Source organism: Dendrobium catenatum, unplaced genomic scaffold (genome assembly GCF_001605985.2).
Source record: "Dendrobium catenatum unplaced genomic scaffold, ASM160598v2 fragScaff_scaffold_1056, whole genome shotgun sequence".
NCBI classification, from domain to species: Eukaryota; Viridiplantae; Streptophyta; class Magnoliopsida; order Asparagales; family Orchidaceae; genus Dendrobium; species Dendrobium catenatum.
In genome coordinates, this window is record NW_021319518.1 from 4,355,303 (window position 1) to 4,381,143 (window position 25,841).

The window sequence follows — 25,841 nt, forward strand, 5'->3', positions numbered from 1 at the left end:
ATAACTCGCTCTCATAGTTTTAAAGTATGACACATTAACTTAATACCTCTATAATTCGCACAATCTTGTGCATCACCTTTATTCTTAAAAATAGGAATTAACACACTCATTCTCCACTCATCTGGCATCTTCTTAGTCTTCAAAATAGTATTAAAAAGTTTAGTAAGCCATGAAATTCCTTCATCTCCTAAGCATTTCCATACCTCTATTGGAATATCATCAGGTCCAACAGCTTTTCCACCCTTCATTTTCTTTAAAGCCTCTCTAACTTCAGTTTTACTAATACGCCGATAAAAACATAAATCTTTATTTTCATTTAGGGTGCTAAGATCACTATAGTCAATCTTATTTTCACAGTCTTTATTAAAAAGTTTAGCAAAATATCTCATCCATCTTTGTTGAATATCATCTTCTAAGAAAAGTAATTTTTAATCTTCATCTTTAATACACTTCACTTGAACTAAATCCTTACTACTTCTATCTCTTTGTTTGGCTAACTTATACATATATCTTTCTCCCGCTTTAGTATCTAATCTATTATATAAATCACTAAAAACTAATGCCTTTGCATCGCATATTACTTTCTTAGCATCTTTACGAGCCACTTTATATATTTCCCAATTATCAGAATTTTTAAAATTAAACCAATTTTTATAATAAAGCTTCTTATTTTTAATTTTTTCTTGCACATTAGGACAACCTTTTTATGACAGAAAAATTTAGCTTAAAGCCTGTAACAATTGCCCTAATTAAGTCTATGGGACATTCATTTAGCTTTTTCTTACTGGGAATCTCTCTCAATATTCTCTTTATAAGCAACTTTATCATCCCTTCACTATTTTCTACCTCCACAAGCTTGTTGGAAACCACTCGACTAAAACTTTAGCATCTTAAAAGCCTTCTCTCTAGCTACCTTAAATACCATACACTCTGGGTTGGCATCACTGAGCCAAGGGAGTCAAAAACACTATGAAATGCCTTGCTCAATGCTTTATCTATTATATCATGTTTATCTTATTTCTATTTTGCAATGAGCTATGAGCCATAGCTAAACCTATGTGACACAAGATAACTCAATTGTCCTAATAAGTAGATGCATGTTTACTAAAACAAACAATATTCGACAGACCACAAATTAACTGAATTGGGGTGAAAAGAGAGGTAAGAATTGCCTAAACCTAAATCAAAATTAGTCTATTGCATCAAATTTGAGACTTAGATCATGTAAGATACAAAGTTAGTAGACAAAAATATTAGAACAAATATTACATGCTTGGAAGAAACAAAAAAGATAATGTAAAAGGTTATAAAAAATCATTTGTTGGGAATGCTATTGATAGAAATGAATTAGGAATAGTTATGTATTGAGAGTTAAAGATAACATGTTATGCTATTTGGTACTTTTGAGTTTTGATAAGTTAAAATCAAAGGGAGGACATTAGAAATATGATTGATACCTATACCGAGGAATGACTGAGGACGAGAAACAAAGAAATCATTAATTGAAAAATAGATTGAAGAATACTTGAGGATGTAAAATAAGTAGTTGATAAAACTAGAAGTGATAATGGGAGAAAATGATTAATTAGAGGAATTATAAAACAACACATAACATAAGGCGCTAGAAAAAAAATTAAAAGGAAGAATTAATGTGGAAGTTAATAAATAAGAAAAATGTGTACACCGATGATAGTGTATCTAGAAACAAGTATTAAGTTTCAAAGAAGCAAGCATTAAGGGAAAAAAACTTATGAACTCAGTGCTAAATAGGAATTAATGTAGCACTAAATATGAATTAATGAATGATTGTTAAAGTTGAACCAAATAATTGGCATAACATTAATGATGACGATGATTATAAATATGATTTTTAGTGAATATTAAGAATGTGGAAGAATATCATCATCATCATTAGCCTTATCCCAATTATTTATGATCTAAATATTTCATTCATTCCAACTAAGTGTTTCTAAAAGTTTAAATATATAATTTGCAAATAATTTTTAACTTATAATAGTATTACCTTAGGTATATACATTTTTGTTCATAATCCCCTACGTTAATTTTGTATGTTTGTCCAATAGGTGATTTTCAATCATTTATTCTATGTCCAAACCATCTAAGTTTATTCTCAATATCGATAGATGTCATAGCAATCATTCCTTAGTTTATCCTTCCTACTTTTATAGCACATCCATCTTAACATTTTCACTTCTATCATGCTCAAATTAAATCTATTTTTTGTTTTTTTACAACTCAACAATTAGCTCCATGCAACATTGTCAGTGTAATTTTAGTTTATATAATTTATCTTTAAGTCTCCATAATATCCTCTAATCGCAAAATACTCCTTAGACACTTTTTCAATTTAACCATATAGCCATAACTCGAGAAATTATATCAAGTCAATATCCCTATTTTTTCTTTGTAATAAATTCAAGATACTTAAAACTATTACATCTAACTATTTTTTTTATCTTCTAATAATAGCCATTGATAATTTTTAAATATCATCCACAAGAGTTGCATGCCATATATGCAATCTTTGTTCTACTAATTCTAACTTATCTATCATCTAAACATTTCCTCGATTGTTCTAAAATTTTACTTTTTTCAATGAATGCTTCATTGAATAATAATCTAAAAAAATTATACATCAAAGCTCCTTATTTAAATATTATTTATAAACATCTCTAGAACTAATAGAACTAATAAAAACAATATATAGACTGAATATTGAACCTTAATATAATCCTCCTATAATTAGAAACTCTTTATTCATTCAACAACTGATTTTAATACTCATAAAAAATTCATCATAAATATAATTAATAATTTCAACACATCTTTGTCACATATTTTTATCTAAATGTGACTCAAATCAATTCTAGTGGTGCTCGATCATGTGCCTTTTCAAAATCAATAATAACTAAATGAACGACCTTTTTTCTATTTTTCATTCTTTTTCATTATTATTGTAACACAAAATTGTTTTCAAAGAAAATCTTCCTATCATGAAACTAAATTGATTCTCCTAAATTAACAAAATTTTCAAGCCTATGCTCAATTACGCTCTTTCATCACTTCATTTTATGATTCATAACTTTGATTCCTATATATTTAGCACAATCTTGAATATCTCCATAATTCTTAATATTGGTACTAAAATTGTTTTTCTCTAAATATTTGTCATCCTCTTAGTTTTGAAAATTCCATTAAAAAGATTAGCTAATCAAAGCATTGTAATATCCCCCATAGATCTTTAAATCTAAATGAATATCTCATTTGGACCTAAAAATTTGTTTTTATTCATATTCATTAGAGATAAACTACACTTCACTTTTTGTCATCTATAATATACCAACTTATGAAAAAAGGTTCCTTTAACTTAAATATTGGAACTAAAATGCTTCTCCTCCAAACATTTGGCATCCTCTTACTCTTGAAAATTTCATTAAAAATAGCAGCTGATCGAACCATTGTACTATGCCCAATAATTCTTCAAATCAAAATAGATATCTCATTTGTATCTAAAGCTTTATTCTTATGCGTCTTCTTCAGAACTAACTCAACTTCACTTTTTTGGATAAACCTAAAATATATCTATTTATTAAAAAAAAGTTTTTATAAAAGGGCTTTTTTTAATCATTTAGAGCTTTACGTGGAGTCGAAGCTATCACTACCCAAAATTGCTTAGCCAACAATCTACTGGATTGGAAATGAGCAATTGTGTGCTGGTAACATACTTATGAGACAAGTTTTTTAATGTACAAAATTTAAATTGCATAGGCTTTCTCAAAAGCCATACAACAGTGCTCATCCAATTCAACAAAGAACAAAGAATGCAATGCCAATTACCAAAAGATCTTGTATAACCATCTTAAGATCAAAACCCAAAACTTAACAGCCCAAAGGCAGCCAAAATTTGCTCACAAGGCAATATATCTCCTTGTTATTCCCTAATCATCATAATCTGCTACATAACAAAAATCAGCAAAAACTAAATCTATTTAAAGTATCATCAGATTGGTTCTCAAGATGTAGGATTACGAACAAAAAAATTACCATAAGAAAAACAAGCATCAAATATAACAACAACTACACGATCATAATCACTGATAGGATATTTTATTGAGAGAATAAGCAAAAGAAATTCAGAAAAAAATGATCCAGTTAGACAAGATGTATACACTCTTAACTCATAAGAACAGCTCCCAAAGAGAGTCTTCACGAAAATAAAGGCAAAACTAAAATTCTTAGAACTCATATACACACAACACAACACCAAAAGCAGCAGTAACACCAAGGAGAATTCAAACAGTCGCGTGACAAGGGGAAGAAAGGAAACCCTAGGTAGAAGCCTATAATCGGATAAGAGGCTCACCTAGTACAAAAATAGGGATTGATTCATGCTAATACGGTCAGATCTACTCATTTCTGGATGCTTCTGCGGCGCGGGCGCTATCATAATCAACGACTTCGCGATCGGTGATGGAACGGGAGTGTTGGACGATGGAGCGACCGATAGAATTGATCCACTCCTCCTTCTCCTTCTCCGAATCAGCGATGAAGTACATCGTCTCCCGGTGGGTCGAGAGCTCAAAGGCAAACTGCCGATTGATAACATCTTCGGCGCCCTTGACGGTGAGGCATGAAGCCACGGGGATGACGCCGCGAGGGACGGAAGAGCGGTTGACAACGTGATCCTTGAACCAGAATAGCTTCCCCTGCTTCAGAACGAACCAGCGCCGCCTCCACGTCTTGATGTACTCGCCCTGCTTCGTGAGCCACCCCCCGCGCTCCGGATTCGACCAGAATTCCACGCCGTCAGCAAGGGCATCCGGTTCCGTCGATGATCCCATAACTGCTCTCCAGAAACTTGCCATCGCTAATCTCTCCGGTGCTACTCCGGCGATGCTTCTTGCGCTGCCTTTTTCCTAGTTCGTTGTGCTCGCTTTCATCTCGGCTGGAATTTGAGAAACTACAGAAACGAAAAGGCCAAAAATAGGCGAGGAATTTACATACATACCGCTTAATACTATTCTATTTACATATTTAACACTTAAAACTTTAATATTACATAAATACCATCCATAGTTCATTTTCATATCAAATATGAGTCGTAGAAATGAAATATATGAGTGGTATGAAAGAAATATAAGTGGTATATTTGATATTAAAATAATATAGGGTGGTATGCATGTAATATTAAAATTTTAGGTGTTAGATATGTAAATAGGATGTTATAAAGTGGTATGTATGTAAATTTCCCAATCTCAACTAAAAAGTAGGATATATTTTTCCTAAAAATATAATTAACGAGTTTATTCCCGAATTACAATTTACATATAAAGGCGGGAGAGGCTTCGCCTCATTCGGCTGATTCCATTCGCCTCCCACCTCTAATTTATCAATCGATAAACATTAACAGCCCATCATTTTTTAAGAATCCGGAGACCTAATCTCCTTCTGATTCATCGCCTATTCACGCGCTTTCTCTGTCGCTGCAACTTTGATTTGGATGCGGAGGTTCTCATCTTCACATTGTGCCCCTTGGCCACTGTTGTTCCAAGATCGAACGGTTATCTTCAGCTAATCCATTGCCGAGCGCTTTCGGAGTTGTTCCCGCTGAGCCGGCTGAAGGCATGGCCTTGATTGGGGATTTCGGCAATGCGCCTGAGGCCACGCATTTGCTCATTGCGATCTTTTTCGCCATGTGTTTCGCTCTGGCCAGGTTTTTGCTAAATTCTCTAGTATATAAGGTAATGGTTTCTTAAAGGTCAAATTTGCTTCTTGTTTTCTTATGGATCATTTGGTTGCTTGTAAATTACAAATATGTTTAGAAAGTCATAATTATTTTCACTTATATTAGATTGTGAAAAATGAAATCATATATTTTTTTAAAGAGTTTTGAAAAGGTTTATAAAGTTTGAAATCAATATTGATAGTCTAATTATATCCAACAAAATGTTGTATTTAACGAAATTAGTCATTTTTTAAAACACGGTTTCTAAATTCAAATAACCGAATGAAGTGCCTAGAAGATTTAGAATGTTGCTCCTAATAGATATTCTAGGAAAAATTGATGATTGTATTATTTCCTATTTTGTAACTTGTGACATAATCATCAGATGCAAATATAAGCTAGTCATTATATGTAAATTTTTAGTTAGTCAGGAGTTGTTGCTAGCTAGTTGTGGGTTATAAATCTCGACGACTTTTATTATAAATAGGATCAATCCAAATAAAACAATATAAACATATTTTCTCATTTTTTATATGGTATTAGATCTATCCTCAACCATTTTTTCCAAGATTCCTCTCTAATGTTCTCTCTATATTCTCTCCCAAATTCTCTATTATTCTTTCCACTTACATAATGTTAGATATACTCTCTTGCTCAAACTTCTATTCACTCCACTCAACCTCTTGAGTCCTTAGTTGCTCCATTCATCTTAGGTCAAGTTGGCGGTATTCTAGTGCCTTATTTTGACTTTGCTAATCCCATGATTTAAAATTGTGCAATTAGAGGCCTATCTTAAGACTCACCTTAATGTAAATTGAAAAAAAAAAAAAAAAGAGATATGAGATGTTGGCCTCACACTTGCTTGATGAGGCTTAAACTTCAAACGGGGTGAGGCGCTCCTCAAGGTATGCCTCAACGCAATTTCAGTGCAATTTTGAAGAGGTTTACGTCTAAAAAATTAGTATTTAGATAATTTAAAAATGTTTATATATATATATATACTACACCTAAACAAGATAGACTTGAGAATAACTTAATGATCTCAACTTGCGACCACGTGATGTACATTGCATGACCCTCACACTTGCACTCGATCCTACAACGTCACCGTATCGCTGCGCCACTGCCGCTTTTTCTCCTTCAACACCTCTTCTGTTGTTATTAGAAATTCATTTCCTCTCGATCCTACTGTACCTCTTCTCCTCTCTTGTTGTTAGATTCTACTAACAGTCAATTAAAGAAGTTTAATAACAAGCAATTGTAAAAAATTGCTATATGAAAATGCTAAATCAAAATATTCTATCAATGCAAACTAGATATCAATGAAGAAAGAGTCATTTATTTGAAGAGAAGAGACTCAAAGGTCCTCCTTTAATGTGTTTTATTTATTGTCTCTTGTGAGCTATAATACATTTTCTTCTATTTATGCCCCTCTTGGCATTAAGAATTTGAAAATTTTTGTCAACAAAGCTTTTGGTGTTTGAAATACAAATATCAGAGGGTACATGCTAGGAATTTGGACACTGACCCACCAATAAGATAATCTTTAAGAGCAATTGCCTCTAGTGGATTTGGATCAATGATGAACTTGTGGGAAGGAGCAGGCTGAACATGACCATTGAGCTAAAATTCAGAGAGGGTGTTGAATCCAAAATATGATCTAAAGTTGCTTAAGCATTTTGCATACAAACCATCTCAAAAGTAGTTAAAATTATAAACATTACATTAGAAAGGATGATATCAATTGACTGCTTCCAAAATCCTTGCTAGGGGATGTCCGCAATTTTGGGTGTGTCTAAAAGCATTTAGAGAAGTTGTGAGAAAAAATAGCAAGAAAAATAATATAAAGAAATTCCTCAAATTCTACCTTCTGTCAGTGGCCAAAGTCAATGGAAACAATCTAAATATTTTTTTGCTATCATTCCATCCACACCATTGTAATCATTGCTTACAATCTCCAGCAATTTCTAGATCTTATTGACTCTCCCTTTATCACTCTTCCATCATCAAGCAAGAAAGCGGGGAAATCACCTTGATACAATTGTTTGTATTCTTAAACCATCTCTACAAGGTGTATTGTCAGCCTTATCTCTATCACTTGCACCTGCACAATTTTTCATCATTACTTTGCATGAATCTACCATAATTGCTACGACAGCTCTTACCATTAACAACATCAATGATTCATGCCTAAAAAATGCTCATCAGTATTAATGTTTCTACTCAAACACTATTTAGACTACTCACTGCCAATTTTATCTTCTAGAAATTGTAATTCCAAACACTCTTCATTAGCTATGATCTAATTGGTTACATTGATGAAACTAAATCATATTCTCCAGTTGCAGCCACTACAAACGGTGCTACAACCCAAGCCCTTATGGATCCTAAATGGCACTAGATAATGTTTGACGATTATCATAGTTGTTTACAATGGTTCATGGCTGTTGATTCCATTTGAAGCTAATCAAAATGTTGTTGACCAAATGAAATTTTCAAACTAAATGTCAGTCTGATGTTTTTTATTGGCATATTTAAGATTTGTCTCTTTACGTAAGGCTTCCACCAACAATCTTATGTTTACTAAAATGATACATTCTACTTGTCAAACCCAGCACCATCATATGCGTTGTTCTCAACATTGTCGTTAATCATGAGTGGTTTTTTGACACTGGATGTTAGAAATGCTTTCCTACAAGAACATCTCTCTAAAGATGTTTATATGACACAACCACTTGATTTTATTAATTGTATTTGTTCTTCTCATGTTTGCAAGCTTCACATAGCTACCCGTTGCCTCAAATAAGCCTCACATGCTTTGTATCATGATTGTTGTTCATTCATATTTGTCTCTTGATTTAGGAACTCCCATGATGACATATCACTATTTTTCTTCAACTTTGCTAGCCACATTATCCATTTTCTTGTCTATTTTAACAACATTATCATCATAGATGATAATGAGACTCTTATTGGAAGATTTGTGACTCTTTTTGCTCAATAATTCTCTCTCAAAGATATTGTCGATCTGCATTACTTCCTCGGTGTGAAGGTCATTTCGTACACCTATGAGATCTGTTATCTCATGGATGGTACATCATAAACCTCTTGCATTAAAATGGAAAACTCTAAATGCCATTTGCTATCAATCTTACCCTAGCTCTCCATTTATAGATCCAATTGACTATAGAGGAATCATTGACTTCTTATAATGCTTATCACTTGCATGCCCCAATGTAACATTTGTTATAAATAAACTATCATAGTTCTTGCATTGAACAGCCCCTAATCATTGGGCATATAAGAAGCACCTTCTTCGGTATCTATTTGATACATTAGATAATGACATTATTTTACAATGTGATTCTCGATTATCTTTACACACTTTTTTGGATTCCATTAGTATATACATTATATATTTTGGTCACAATCGTATTTCAAGGAGTTCCAAGATACAACACACCATCACTAGACGGTCGATAGAGGCATACTATATATCTATCACTAGCATTGTCACCAAACTAAATTGGGTCCACTCTATCTTAATTGCACTTGGAATTCATATTCCACAATGGATGGTCATCTATTGTGATAATGCTAGATTCACTCACTTGTGCTTAAACCCATTGTTCCAATCTTGCATGAAACATGTTGCTGTTGATTTCTACTTCATTCGTGACCAAAATGGTGTACTTTGAGTTGCTCATGTTTGATCCAAGGATTAACTAACGGATGCTCTCACAAAACCTCACCCACGAACTCAATTTATATGACTCAAGAACAAGATTGGATTCCCTCATTGGAGCTTCATCTGCATGATAGAGATTATGGGGCTAATTGACAATTGCATGATTTCCTATTTTACAAATTATGAGCTACTCATTAAATGTAAGTATTAGTTGGTCCTTAAATGTAATTTGTTAGGTAGTAATGAGTTGTTGCTGGTTAGTTGTGAGTTGGTACTAGTCAGTCATCATTTGTTGTTAACTAGTTGGAAGTTGTAAATCTCTATAGCGTTTTGTATAAATAGGGATCAATATTCACCTCCTCTATGAAGGAGGTGCAAGTGCTGTACAACTTTCTTCACATGTTTTGACATGAATCAAAATCATGACATGACATCTTTTTGAAAATCAAAGCAGTTTAAGGAGCCAAACAAATTGATTAAACTCTAAGAGATAAGAAAATAGAATAAAAATTGAACATTTTTTTGGCTAAAACCCTATGATTCCTTCAAACTAAGTGTAATATGCCATTTAGATGTCATTTTGTAGTTTCTTCTTCTGCAAGGTGTGAGAAGAAAGTGCTCAACTCTTTTGCTGTATATATTTGGTTGGTGATTGATTATTAATTAGCATTTATATTCCTAATTATGGGGGTCCTTGGATATTTAGAAATCATCCATTATACTTTTGCCAAACCAATGCTCCAGAAATGTTCCCTTCATGATTAAAGGTTTTTGTTAATTGTACGTATTGAAATGTTTGAAATCTTAAGTGTAACTTGGGGGTTAGTAAGTGCCTTGCCCCATCATAGGTTATTTGAAACTGAACCGTTTCTTTTGTTTTTTGGTTTTATTCAAGAAAGTGGTTAAGCTCCTCTTTGTTTTCTCACAAGAAAAAAAAGCATTAGTCGTTCCTCAGCGTTAAAAATGTTCGAATCTTTCATGTTGATATGGCTGCCCAATTCTCATGGCGCTAGGGATCACCCTAGGCTCACACTCTATTGAAGTTAAGGCACTGCAAAAGAAAGAATTATATTCTTTATAAATTAATTTTAAGTGTGGCGGATAATTTTGAAGAATATGAATTGATAACTACTACAATAAACCAAGTAGTGAAGAAGTATGAATTCTTGAGGCCCATTGTATTCTAGATTTATGTAAATAGATTGTATTAAAAAGTATAATTAAAGAAATTGAATGGGAGTGTTGTTTTCTCTTAAAGGAATAAGATTTTATTAACAGTCAATTAAAAAAGTATAATAACAAGTAATTGCAAAAAATTGCTAGATGAAAATGCTAAAACAAAATACACTATCAATGCAAACTAGATATCAATGAAGAAAGAGTCATTTATTAGAAGAGGAGACCCAAAGGTCCTCATTTAATGTGTTTTATTTATTGTCTCTTGTGAGCTATAATAAAATTTCATCTATTTATTCCCCTCTTGGCATTAAGAATTTGAATTTTTTTGTTCATTAGAACTTTTGTTTTTGAAATACAAATATAAGATGATATATGCTAGGAATCTGAATCACTGAACCACCAATAGGATAATCTTCAAGAGCAATTGCCTCAATTGGATTTGGATTAATGATGAAATTGTGGGAAGGAGCAGGCTAAACATTACCATTGAGCTAAAATTCAGAGTGGGTGTTGAATCTAATATATGATCTATAGTTGCTTAAGCATTTTGCATACAAACCATCTCAAAAGTAATTAAAATGATAAACATTACATTAGAAAGGATGATATCAATTGACCACTTCCAAAATTCCTGCTAGGGGATGTCCACAATTTGGGGTGTGTCCAAAATCATTTAGAGAAGTTGCGACAAAAAATAGCAAGAAAAATAATATCAAGAAATGTCCTCAAATTCTAACTTTTTGTCAGTGGCTAAGGACAATGAAAACAATCTTTTTTTTTTCTCTAAACAGATAGTAATGTACGTTTCAACAAGGATCCTAGCCACTAATGGCTTTATAGCTTAGAAACAACAAAATCAAATTGAAGCAATTTACCGAAAATTGAGCCAAGAGAATAAACATGAATAGGTTGAAATAATGAATATGGAAGAGAGGAAAATAACCTACACTATAGTAATAGAGGATTCCTCAAAGCAATGAAAGTAAGGTGGTCAATGAAGCATCCACATTGGGAACTCATTAACATAGTATGATTTCCTTGAGAAGAGCCTTGAATAATCAATTTCTAGGGATATATTGATAATACTATAATGAGAATCAATAAGCACAATTAAATCATTCCTAACCAATCTCAAATCGACAAACAATCTCCATATTGGGGCAGCCCTAGGAATGCTTGTCAAAAAGAGAGAAAAAGGACATGCCAACTTTAATATCACTTCATCACAAAAAAGAGTGTAGGTTTACCTTGATAGGACAAGGCAATTTGTGAAAAGTTGATGCAGGATTTTGCTGAAAATATGTGGGGATTTGAGATGAGTAGGAAGGCTGAAGATTATGACCCTTGTCCTCTTAAAATATAATATCAAAGAACGAGAATCACAAGTTGAGGAAAATTTGATTGTGGCTGAAATCCTAGCTGCAGGGGAAGCCATAAGAAAGCATCACATTGCAGGAACGGTTGAGGTTCAAGTAGCAGAGAAGATGAATTAGCTATTGAGGGATTTTTTGGAGCCAAAAGAAGTGAAATTGGTTGACATCAAATATGAGAGGTTGAACAAATTTGATGAGAGGCAGGGAGAAAGAATAATTAAAACAAAATGGAAAGGATGCCACCCTATGCGTTAAAGTTAGGGATAACATAGAACCTAATGTTGATGCTAGGAGGAATCAATGCTAGTTATGATGATGGTGCTATGACTTGAGCGAAACGACCAATTACCAAAGATGAAGATACGAAAGAGAGTGATAGGGGCCGTTCCAAGCAAGGGTACATAGAGTGCAAGTGTGTATGAAGAATGAGCGTATATAAAGCATGCATCGAGAGTTGATAGACTTGAGGTTAAGGGCCATGAGATCTAATGTGGAATCTCATAAGGGCTAGAAAGTTGAGAGTATCAAGCACAGGGAATGTTTCCAATTTAGTGATGAATTGGAGTATGTTGAAGTGATATGGTTCCTCTTTCTATGTTTTCCTAAATAAAGTGTTGATCTATTTCAAAATATTTGGTCTGATCATGATGTGCAGGATTTTTCATAATGCTTATTGATATTTGATTATCCACTATAGTCTTATTGGCGCTTCTTCTAAGATGAACAGCTCTTTGAGAAGACTTCTCAACCACATTCCCTTAAAAAATTTCAGGTGTCATTGCTCTAAACTCAACTTTTGCACTACTTAAGGAAAGAAAAGATTATTTTTAGCTAGGAGTGTCTTGAGTATTTTTATATCTTTTCTAAAGTTCCATTGTGTGAATAATCTTATCTACATAAATAATCAGAACAAAAATTTTGATTGTTAGGTGATCTTTTATCAGAGCGAGTGTGATTAGCTTGACATTGTATGCACCTATAATATTTGACCACTTTGGTGAATTTGTCAAACCAAGCCCATTGGGATTGCTTTAAACCATAAACGGATCTTTTCAATTGATAGACTTCCTTTGTGATAGAACATGATCGATCCAATTTTACCAGAGGCGGAACATGCAGGTTCCGCCCCTCATGCTTGCTACCCCTTGATTGTGGAGTCCACTAGCTTAATTAAGAGGAAATTAAGGGGGATTTAGGAGAAAAAATTCAAATAAAAGGGGTTGTTTTGGGATTTACCTAATTATTATATACTTAAGGAGGTTTTGGGAGGCGAGGGTTAGGGGGTGATCTTGTTTTTCAGTAGTTTGCTGATTCTAGTTTCTTGTGTGAGCTTTAGTGGCATCTAGAGACTTGAAAGAGTCAGATCTTCCTCTCCAATTAAAGATCAAATTGTATATTGCTATTTTCTTTCATCAATTTGAGTTTTGGTGTGTTTATCTTAAAAAATTATTGTGTTGTTCATGGGTTTTTGCTGAAATTGCATCCAATTCCTTACAAATTGGTATCAGAGCATAGATCTGGGTACCTATGATGGGAAGAAAGGTGGAAGTATTGGAAGGAGAAATAGGGCAGTTGAAATCTGATTTCATGGAGAAGATTTCAGATTTTGAAAACAATTTTGCTTCCATGGATGAAAAGATGGATGGAAAGTTTGTTGTCGTGGAATAAATGCTGAAGAAGTTGCTTAAAGTCACACCAAAAATGATGACAACAGAGACAAGGGGAGCCACCGATGACCAAGAAAGCGGAGGAAACTCTAATCCGGTTAAGGGAGAGGAAAATCAAGAGGTGGATATTTTGGCGGGAGAAGATGGGGTGGCTCCTCTAGAATCTATTTCTAGAGAGGAGATGACTTGTGAGTACGAGTGAAGGGGTGCTGATTTTGCAAGATTGGTGGATTATGAGCTCATGGGTGCTGATTTTGAAAGGAGAGGGGGATTTTGAAGAAGGATTTGGGTACGAGCGCAAAAGGGAGGATCGAGACACCTTAGGAGCACCTCCACTTCGTGGAATGGGAGGCTATGGAGGATTTAGGGGAAACGTTGGAGATCCAAGAGTGAGGAAGCTAAAGATGTCCATCTTTAAGGGAAATGATGCACATGGGTTGATCTACAAGGTGGAGAGGTATTTCGCTGTCAACGGCTTGACGAAGGAGGAGAGGTTGAAGACAACGGGTCTATGTTTGGAAGGGAAGGCATTAGCTTGATACTAGTGGAGGGACATGCAATGACCCATACGAAGCCGGATGGAGTTCAAGGATTGCTTGTTTGAACTTTTCCAAACCAACAGGTGAGGAGAATTCTATGAACAATTTTTCACCCTAACATAGAAGGGTTCAGGAGTAGAGTACAAGGAGAGGTTCGAGTTCCTCACTAGCCATTTGGATCACCTTTCTTAAACGGTGTTAGAGGGGAATTTCATGAAGGGACTCAAACCATAAATCCAGGCAGCAGTTAGAGTGATGAGGCATCCGGACTTAGGAGAGGCAATGGAGCTAGCACAATTAATGGAGGATCATAAGCACCTGAAAAGGGGGGCCAGAGGAAGCAGTTCAGAAGGCTCGTATAAGATGACTATCACATTCTTAGTTCCTAAAAGAACAACACCGGGAAACCTTCGTGCGGCCCCGAAGGAGAAGCTTGTAGGAGAGGGATTCAGGGGAAATTTCAAGAAGCTCACTGAGATGGAGCTGCAGGAGAAACGGACGAAGGGATTGTGCTTTAGATGTGATGAGAGGTACACTCCGGAGAATAAGAATAAGGATCAAACTATTCAGGTTCTCATCGTCTATAATAACAGGGAAGCTAAGGAGGGAGGTGAGAATGTGGCTATGGTAGAAGAGTTGGAAGAGATGCATCTTGACATGGTCGAAATCTCCTTAAACTCAGTGGTGGGGTTCATCTTGAATCACACCATGAAGATGAAAGGAGAGATAACAGATAGACAGGTAGTGGTGCTAATCGACAGTGGGGCTACTCACAATTTTATCTCCATTCAGGTCATTGGCCAATTGAAGGTGAAATTGGTGGACATCAAGGGTATGGGGTAATGATGGGCACTAGGAAGGTGGAGATGCGCAAAGGAGTATGTAGGAGAGTTGTACTGACTATACAAGTGGTTCAAGTGAGGGAGGCTTTTCTCCCATTGGAGTTAGGGGGGCACGAACTTCATCGTGGGGATGAAATGGTTGTAGACCTTGGGAGGTACCAGGGTCAATTGGGGGGATCTAAAGATGGAGTTGGTGATGGAAGGAAGAAGAGCGATGATCTGGGGAGATGCGGAGTTGTCCAAGGCCATGATGTCTCTCAAAAGCATGGTCAGGACCATACAGGAACTTGAAGGAGGATTTCTGGTAGAATTGCAGAACCTAGAAGGGATCAAACTAGAGGAGGAGACATTCCTCTGTCAGTGCAACCATTCATACAATAATATGGAAAGGTTTTTCAATCACTTCAAGACTTACCGCCACCGAGGAAACAGGAGCGTGCCATTACCCTAAGGGAGGAGGGTGTCACCGATCAGTATCTGACCCTATAGTTATTCCCATATTCAAAAGGACGAGAGTGAGAAGCTGATCTGTGAGATGTTGGAGGTGGGGATCATTAGATCGAGTCTGAGTCCTTTTTCTAGCACAGTTTTTTTGGTCAGGAAGAAGGGCGGGAGTTGGAGATTCTATATTGATTACTGAGCTCTGAATAAGGAGACTATACTAGACAAGTTTTTTATATCGGTGATCGATGAGCTACTGGATGAGTTGTGTGGGACAGTGGTGTTCATCAAGTTGGATCTAAAGTCGGGATACCATCAGATTAGGATGAGGGAGGAGGGTGTCCTGAATATTACTTTTAGGACACATGAGGGACATTACGAGTTCTTCGTGATACCATTCAGGCTCACAAACATCCTTGTCACTTTCCAGTCTCTCATTAACATGGTGTTCAAACCATATCTCTGGAAGTTCATGCTAGTTTTCTTTGATGACATACTAGTGTATACCAGGTCGAAAGGGGAGCACTTGGAGCATGTGAGGATGGTCTTGGAAGTATTACTGAGCATCAGCTTTGGGCCAATTTGAAGAAGTGTTGTTTTGTATAGGCCAATGTGGAGTACTTAGGGCACGTGGTCTCTTAGAAGGGGGTGGCTGCAAATCAGGCCAAGATTGAGACAATGTAGAAATTGCCTCTACCTAGGAATCTTAGAAAGCTATGGGGATTCCTAGGTTTGACAGGGTACTACAGGAGATTTGTGAGAGAATACAACACCATAGCTTGATAGTTGATAGAGCAACTAAAGAAGGAAAGTTTCCTGTGGGGAGAGACAGCTACACAGGCTTTTGAGAGACTGAAGGAAGCCATGTCCACAATACTGGTTTTGGCCCTACCAGGCTTCAGTCAAATCTTTGTAGTTGAGATGGATGCATCAGGATATGGGTTGGGGGCTGTGCTCATGCAGAATCGCAGACCCATAGCTTACTTTAGCCAAGTGTTGACAACCAAAGCTAGGTTGAAGTCAGTCCGTGAGAGGGAATTGATAGCCATTGTGTTAGCCATTCAGAAGTGATGACCATACTTGTTGGGCCATTATTTCATTATTAGAACAGACTAGAGGAGCTTGAAGTTCCTTTTGGAGTAGAGGATGGTGACTGAGGAGCATTAAAGATGGCTGTCAAAACTATTAGGCTATGATTTTGAGATTCATTATAGGACTTGATTGGAGAACAAGGCATTAAGGCAATATATGCCTTATCCAAATGCATGAGGGAGTTATAGGAGTTGGCTATGTCAATACCTTTGATGCTACATTTGGGGGGGGGGATCAAAGAGGAGAGTATGCATGACGTGGAGTTGAGAAAAATTATTGTATATCTTCTGAAGGATGAGAATAGTCACCCATGCTACTATACAGAGGGGGAGAGATTGCTATACCAAGGGAGTTTAATGATGCCTAGGATCTCAGTTCATATCCCATAGCTTCTACAAGAGTTTCACAGGAGCACTCTAGTATATAGAAGACATACAGGAGACTAGCAGCGAAGCTGTATTGGAGGGGGATGCACAAGGATGTGGAAGAGATATTTACTAGATGTGAGGTGTGCTAGAGGAACAAATACATGACCATGTCTCCTAGGGGGTTACTTCAACCCCTAGCTCTATTAGACAGGATATGGGAGGAGGTCATCATGGATTTTATTAAGGAGTTACCTCGATCTGAAGTGTTTACTGTGATTCTAGTGGTAATTGACAGATTAAGCAAATATGTTCACTTCATCCCTCTATGACATCCTTACACAACATTGACAGTAGTAGCCGCATTCATCAGGGAGGTGGTCAGACTACGTGGGATATCACAGTCTCTAGTATATGATAGAGATAAGGTGTTCCTCAATTATTTTTTGAGATAGTTGTTCATGATACAAGAGACGATGCTGAAGAGGAGCATTGCTTACCACCCCCAGACATATGAGCAGATAGAAGTGGTGAACAAGAACTCAGAGACATACCTATGGTGTTTTGCTTTAGAAACACCTAGGGTATGGGCCAAGTGGTTGGCATGGGCAGAAAATTGGTACAACACTTCGTATCACTCGGCTTCTCAGATAACTCCCTTCAAGGTGTTGTACGTAAGATATTCTTCACATTTGGTAATTTTGGGCAGAGCACACACCAATATCTTCAGTAGTGTAGTACTTGGAGGAAAAGTATAGGATAATGGAGGAGTTAAAAAAACACATGTTGAGGGATCAATAAATTATGAAGTAGGTAAATAGATATAGGAAAGACATTCAATTTGCTATTGGGGATCGGGTATTCTTAAAGTCGCGATTCTACAGACAGAAAACAGTAGCCAACAGAAGAAATGAGAAGCTAACCCCGAGTACTTTGGCCCTTATGAGGTATTTGAGAGGATTAGAGCATTGGCTTATTGCTTAAAGTTACCCCCGACTGCTTCCATACGTAAAGTGTTCCATTTATCATATGAGGAGAGTTGTGGGGGATTATGCAGCTAGTTTAGAATTGCAAGGAATGCGGATACATGATCTAGAAGTGGTTTTGTAACCACTTGAGCTTAAAGGGGTTCATCAGGGAGAGGGCGAGTCCAAGGAAGTGTTGATTAAATGGAAGAATTTACCTGACTATGATGCCACTTAAGAACAATACGAGAGAGTGAAGCATCAGTTCCCCTCCTTCCACCTTGAGGACAAGGTGGCTCTTTGGGAGGAGTATTGATAGACCGGTCCAAACAGGACGGTTCCAATTTTACCAGAGGAGGAGCAGGCAGGTTCTGCCCTCCATGCTTCACCTATAAGCAGAAGCAGGGAATTTGCAATAAAAATTGTGAACCACCGGTAAACTAAGGAAGTAAATTTGTGGTGCCAGGTTGTCACGCCGGATAGATCAGTTTACTTGCAAACAACAGGTGGGAGGCTCCTGATGAGACGTGCAGCTCATTTGCAAGCTTACACTCCTGCGGGTTGAATACTGAAGAAAATGACATCATGCAAAATATAAAATGAGCTAAATTGCACCACCTATACGCGACAAATGAAACTCAACGAGCTGCTAAACATCGTCACCGGATCTGCACATTTGCTGAAGCAGATAGAATGTGTTTATAGGCCCCTTGAGGAAACTTGTGCATCTTCTAAATGACAATCACTTGCACAATTGATCATATTTGAATATTGTAAAAATACCCCCTTATACATTAAAATACACGCTAACATATTCATAACATGCATATATTTGCAATATGAGGGATGCATCATACAAATACATCACTAGAAAAAGCGAGATACGCCACGTTAAGGTGACACACTGCATTAACATGCAAAATGCATCGTGCATATTTACGTTGTAACACACAAGATTCATTACGCAAGTACACCATTCAACATGTAAAATGCACTGTCGTAATAGCACGCTGCGACGATATGCAAACACAACATGCATTACATGAGGACACTAAATTATCATTCAAGTGTATTACGCAAACAAGCATGCAATGCATGAATGCATTATACATACGTACATGCTAATACATCGTACGCCACATTAGTGTGCTAAGCCATTACACTTGTCATGCAAGCACGCTGAATAATGCGCAAACGTATATGTCGGCATTCATGTGTACATACAAACATACAAATACATATGCATGCATATTTTTACATGTAAAATGAATATGCGAATGTGTATGTGAGCATGTCGATACGTTGTGCACATCAACAACATTGCATACATACAACCACTATACAAGCACATCATGTAAAATGCATTTAAAGGCATATTTGCATGGGCCCTGACGAGCATGACACATGCATACACGTACGTTTGAGAATGCTACGCGGGTCAAAAAATGAACTTAAGTTTGAGTCTGATTCTCTGTCGACAAATAGACAGAGTCAACATAGCTTGAGTCATCAAACAAATACACAATCGTAGCACCGACTGGAGTATTTGTTTCATACGTTTATATTAGGCCATCAAGGCCTATTACAAGAAGAATTCGTTAACAAAAGCATGAAGCCGATGACAAACTTGATCCTCTATCAGTAAATAGATAGAGTCGACATGGCTTGAATCATTAAACAAATATATAGAGTATTTGTTTTATACATTCATATTAGGCCATCAAGGTCTATTATAAGAAAGATTCATCACCAAAATGATTAAATCTATATTGACTCGATCCTCTATCGGCAAGTAGACAGAGTTGACAAGGTTATGCCAATAAAGTGAAATTGCCCATAATTCCTGAAATTGCCAATAAAGTGAAATTGGTTGTCTATTTTAAAAATATTCTGCGAGTTTTCATAGTCCACAATTTGCTTGTTTGGTTTACTCAGCATAAATGTGTATTAGAAGCTCTCTGTGGTTCATAAATATTCTTCCATCCATTCCAAATTGCAACCTCAACTTCCTAACACTCCTCACGCACCAAAAACTAGAGGAAAAAGGATTTAAAAAGGCCTTTTTGCACTTGATGCGTGCCTTACCATTTTTGTTAAGACATGCATGTTTGAGCTTGAGAATGGATTGTTCCTTCTCACAGTTTTGGTTATACAATGTGAATATATATAAAAAAAATTAATAGTGATTCTCTATCTACCAATAGTTTTACTTTGTATCTTGGAGCAACTGTATGATTTGTTACAATTTATCAATTGATGCTTTTGTGATCTCTGTGTTCTATATGCTGAGCTCAGGACAGAACGAGGACTTTGTCATTTGGTAATTAGTTATTATTATTTTCACTAAGCTTATACAGTTATTTTCAGAGGCTGGCAATCAGAATGTTGTACGGTCCTGTTGTTCCTTTGATAGCTGATGCGACTAGAAAATCAAAGTTTATCAAGTGCACGGAGTCAATGTGGAAGTTAACATACTATGCTAGTGTGCAGTTGTGGGTAATTTCAATCCTTAAAAAAACATCTTGGGCCTTGAATACAAAGGAGTATTTTAACGGGTGGCCGAACCAGGATTTGGGGTATGAAAATTTTCCTTCATTCCTTATTTCTGTAGCAATGATAGCATTTCCTTATCCAGAGCTCCAGCTTGAGATTCTTATACTTTTCTAACCTATTTTGGATAGGTTGCCAATGAAGCTATTCTATATGTGCCAGTGTGGATTTTATCTTTACAGCATTTGTGCTCTTCTAGCATGGGAAACCCGAAGAAAAGATTTCTCTATTATGTTCTCCCATCACATAATTACTTCAGTTTTAATTGGATATTCCTACTTGTCAGGGTAAGCATTTCTGACCCCATGTTTTTTGGTTGTTTGCATGCTTCATTATCATGCGTGCTACTAAGTGCGATGCTATTAGGATAAGGGACCTTCCATGATTCCATCTCTGCAGTAATTCCGTATCCAGAGATGATTAAACATAATTGCAAGGTTTTGTAATGGAATCTTATATTTTCTTCAGATAAGTAGGCTTATTTTCATTTATTTTCTGTTCGCATAAAACTCCATTGTTTGACACTTAGTTTATGAAGGGTTGACAGCCATTCAAAGCATTATAGTGTTCATTCATGCTGCAATGACTGTTATATTTTCCTAGATCTTTGTTACTCATCCATCCATAAATGGCCTATGTTTCAGATTGTCTAGATTGGGCTTGGTTATTTAGGAAGGCCGTTTTAGATATTAGTTTTCATTAGGAAACTCCATTAACATTGATTTGTCCTGCATCAAGTGGCTGGGGATTGATATTTAAACTTCATGTTATGTTAAATAAAAAAAAAATCATGTTAGCTGTTAACAACACAGTACTTCTTCCTATGTATTTCATAATCTCTTCTTTCAAACTCATTAGAGGCAGACCTTTATATTCTTGATTCTGAATGAACAAAATACAACTTGTTATGAAGAATCCATTCTTGAAGCATACATTTGAAAATTTTCTTCACCTGTTACTGATGAAGCATTTGCTCCCATCAAAGGGTTTAAGTTCTTATTCTTCGCATACAATATTGTCACTATTGCTGACGAAGTTTCATTGCTTATTATTTTATGATTGGCTTAAAATGGATTCTTTTTGTTAAATATAGTTTCTTCCGCATTGGAACTGTAATTCTCGCCCTTCATGATATGAGTGATGTATTTCTAGAAGCAGCCAAAGTTTCCAAGTACGCAGGGAAGGAGATGGCAGCTAGCCTATTTTTTGCTTGCTTTGCTATATCCTGGTTTTTGCTGCGACTAATATTCTTTCCCTTTTGGATAATCAAAACAACAAGGTAAAAAGCACTATTCTGATGTTAATATTAACTTTTCTTCTATATCCTCTTACAGTTCTTATTGTTGAGTTTTCAGTTACCACTCTATCGAGTCATTGATGAAGCCAGGCCTATTTCCTAGATCATCATATTATATTTTCAACGTTATGCTTTTAACGCTTTTGGTATTCCACATCTACTGGTGGAAACTCATATGTGCAATGATTATTAGACAACTACAAAATCGAGGAAAAGTGGGGGAGGATATTCGTTCAGGTTAGTTTTCTTAAGATTAATAATTTTAGACTCTTAGTGTTTGTTAAGCTTCAAATTGTATTCTCCATTTTATGGTAAAGCAATTGAAGGCACAAATTAATGAGAAAGTGTTTTTATGTGGGGTTGTTCTAGATGCTGAAGCCAAGGTTATCTCAGTAAGCAAGATTCTGCGGTGGTAAGAAACTCTCAAATCACGTCTTAGGTCCCATTCTGATTGCTTGTAGATCCAAATTATATACTAAAAAAGTTAATGAAATTTATTATATTTAAAAGGTTTACTAGATGCAGGGGTGGAACCCCTGTGATCAAATTTTTTTTTTTTTTCATTATACGATTATTTAGGTAATTTGATCCCCTCAATATATTTTTTAGCCTTTATTATAAGGGTTTTTAGGTAATTGCCCCATCCCCCTAAAAGTTTTAAAATACTATGGTCTTTAGGCATTTGCCTCCATTATAATTAAATATATTGTGTAGAGGTGTTATTGGTAGGGAATGATGAATCAAATACAAAGAGAAATAGTAAATCAAAATTTGTTCAGGGGGTGCTGCCCCCGGTAACCACCGCAGGGGCGCTGCCCCTTGACCCCACGACCCGACCGGGTCGAATCCGCCAGGGGCCGCTGCCCCTCTTGGACCCCGACATATCTGGCAACAGTTACGTATAAATTTGCCATCCCTCAAAATTATTATTAGTTCCGCCCCTGATCTAGAGACCTTTTTTTTATTGATGACCTATAAGAATTTCCCTCTTTATAGTACTGTCAGGTCGATAGAACTTTCTTTTTTTTTGGGAAGACGATAGAACTTTCTAACATTCATCAAATCCTTTTGCAGATTCTGAAGATGAGGAAAGCCGACAGACATGATTTGTAACAGAAGCCAAATATTAATTACTCTCTACTTGCATGTCTTCATTGGGAGTAGCATTCTTTCGTTCTTTAGCCTAACCTTTTGTTAATCCAAAAATATCATCGCCTACAGTTTCGTAATTTTGTTAATTCCTTCTCTCATTGCAATGTTGTTGACCACTAGTGATTGGAATATATTCTTATAGCATAGCAGGCAGTGTAAATTTGTAGGCTTCTTATTTGTTATCTCTCTTTTTATTTAAGGTTTCGTTTGGGACGATTTTCTTACTGTTTTTTAAAGCGGTTTTTTAGTACAAATTTTTTAATTTTTGTACTAAAAAGCAGCTTTAAAAGCAGGAAGAAAGCCGTCCCAAATGAAGCTTAAGTTTCGGTTTTGTTTGGGACGGTTTTCTTATTACTTTTAAAAATAATTTTTAGTATAAAAATTTTTATACTAAAAGCCTTTTTAAAATGTTTTAACTGTTCCAAACAAATCTTTAGTATGACTGAACAATATTTCATGTGGACCACACTTAGTAGTAGTTAGCATATGATGCCGCATTGATATGAAAACTTGGAATTACTTCACAAACTATGTCATCAATAGTTCATTTCAGTTGAAAGGTCAAAGGCATTAAAAGTCTGCTATATGATGTCTGATAGTAGGCAAATTATTACGTCCTGTGTTCGGATTCGTCCGGACACCAATTTAGATGTACCACGTCATCAAAATACATCGAGTCTCAATGTATCTGGGTGCTGTGGCGCATTTGAATTGGATGTCCGGACGTCCGGTGACCAGACGTAATAAATCGCTCTGATAATAAGGATATTTATTACCTTGAACTATGCTGTAGCCTATATTTAAAAATTGTTATGGTTTACATCTCATGACCTTTCCATTTGTTGAACTGTTCAAGTTAGATAATTTATTTATTTTGGTTTCAAATTAATATTTTAAATTTGCTTCAGTTTTAAAAAGTTTGTTTTAACATATATTGAAGAAATTAAAGATATTTTATCAGAAGAATTATGATATTTTGATTAAAAAAAGTATTTAGATTTTTTTTGGGATTATTTTCTTATTGTTTTTGTAAAATTGCAGTTAGAAATAATTTTTTAAAAATGCAAAGTAAAAAAAAATAAAAGCAATGAAAAAATAGTAGTCAAATAGAAATTATTGTTACCATCTAAAAAGTAAAATAACAAAATTATGTTTAGGGCTGCTTTTTTACTATTTAAAGCAGCTTCATAGTAAAAAAATAAAATTTTTGTACTAAAAATTTTTTTTAAGTAGTAAGAAAGCCATCCCAAATAAAGTTTTAATTTGATTGTGTTTTGTATACTTTTTCAATTTATGGCTTTGTTTGGGACGGTTTTTTTTTCTATTTTTTAAAATAATTTTTTATTTCAAAAAATATTTTTTTTATTAGAAAACTGTTATAATAATCATTAAAAAAATTGTCTCAAATTAAATCTATCAAATCATAGTTACCAATTTATTAAAAAAAATCCAAAATAGTCAAATCAAAACAAATTGAGCTTATTATTATTATTATTATTATTATTTTAGGAAGATATTTTCCCACCGTAAGCATAAAATTAGAATGGATTTTAAATTGATCCAAGCCAATTTCTTAAACAACAAGGATAGACTTGGACAGGCATCTTTTGTTCTTTAAAAAGAATATTCCTTCGAGAAATCAAATTGGAAAAATAGGCAAACTGATATTTAGATGAACGAAACACGTGTCAAGGTTTCGAACACTTAAAAATGGTTTTTTTTATTTTTTCCGTCAAATCCAATAATTAATTCCAATTTATTGGGGAGAAAAAATACATAGCATTCTGTCACTTTCAAAGTAAAGATGCAAGCCAAACCTACACGAGTTCTACGCTACTTTTGTTGCACTGTGTTCTGAACCATTACTTTATTTGGTGTTTGGTTAAGCCACGTTACATTCAGCTGATATTTTACTGTTAAATTATAAGGAAAGTCAATATATCAAAAAGGACAAATTAGCGATTTCAAAAGCACTACCAAATGAACTTTTATTTGGTCCGATCATCTGACGCAGCTCTATGTTCGGATGTCAGTAAAATAGTGCCACGTGTTCTCACTATTTACCGCGCGGCCCGACAACCCCGACCCGGAACAGACGGAATTGCTATGTTCGCGTGTTGCTAGGTATTGCTCGGTATTGGTCGATTTTGCTCGGCAATAACGAGAAATACCATTTTGTTAAGACCATACCGAGCAATCGGTATTGGTCTTCACATAGCGATATTTTTCATTATTGCCAAGGAATGCATAACAATACCGAGCAATACCAAGTAATACCGAGTAATACCGAGAGCAATACCGAGCAATACGCGAACATAGCAATCTCGGGTCAAGTCGTCGGGCCACGCGGTATTGAGTAAGGCCACGTAGCGACATGTTATTGGCGTCCAAACTTGGTCGATTTTGCTCGGCAATAACGAGAAATACCATTTTGTTAAGACCATACCGAGCAATCGGTATTGGTCTTCACATAGCGATATTTTTCATTATTGCCAAGGAATACCTAACAATACCGAGCAATACCAAATAATACCGAGCAATACCGAGAGCAATACCGAGCAATATGCGAACATAGCAATCTCGGGTCAAGTCGTCAGACCGCGCGGTATTGCGTAAGATCACGTGGCGGTATGTTATTGGCGTCCAAACGTAGAGCTACACCTGACCTAATAATTGTTCCTACCAAACAGTTATAAAAGCTTTCTAATTATTTAGAAGTTGTGTAAGTTATATGGACTCGATGACCCGACAACGAAAGCAGCACTAACTGATGATTTTAAGTTCAATGTATTATTTACATGGACAGCTTTGCTACAAAAAACATGGACGCATAAAGCCCACGATAATTTATTCTACAGAATAAAAACTTTTTTTTTCTAATCATAAATTCTGTTTTATTTTCTAAAAAATAAATTTAGAGAAAAAATGCATAATTTGTTCATTCA

General features: G+C 35.6%; 2 protein-coding genes across 2 annotated transcripts; one reads left to right on the forward strand and one right to left on the reverse strand.

Annotated features, from left to right (window-relative positions):
• Nucleotides 1–4,099: 4,099 nt before the first annotated feature.
• Nucleotides 4,100–4,992, reverse strand: LOC110108811 (pleckstrin homology domain-containing protein 1). The gene has a single exon (XM_020839608.2). It carries the CDS (start codon nt 4,884–4,886, stop codon nt 4,428–4,430), a length of 459 nt encoding a protein of 152 aa, XP_020695267.1. The 5' UTR covers nt 4,887–4,992; the 3' UTR covers nt 4,100–4,427.
• A 10,045-nt stretch (nt 4,993–15,037) lies between these two features.
• LOC110108793 (ASC1-like protein 3) lies at nt 15,038–22,850 on the forward strand. The gene is made up of 7 exons (XM_028698240.1): nt 15,038–15,302; nt 18,190–18,220; nt 20,255–20,473; nt 20,579–20,734; nt 21,541–21,726; nt 21,803–21,981; nt 22,819–22,850. The coding sequence occupies exons 1-7, from the start codon at nt 15,038–15,040 to the stop codon at nt 22,848–22,850; spliced, it is 1,068 nt and encodes a 355-aa protein (XP_028554073.1).
• Nucleotides 22,851–25,841: the final 2,991 nt, after the last annotated feature.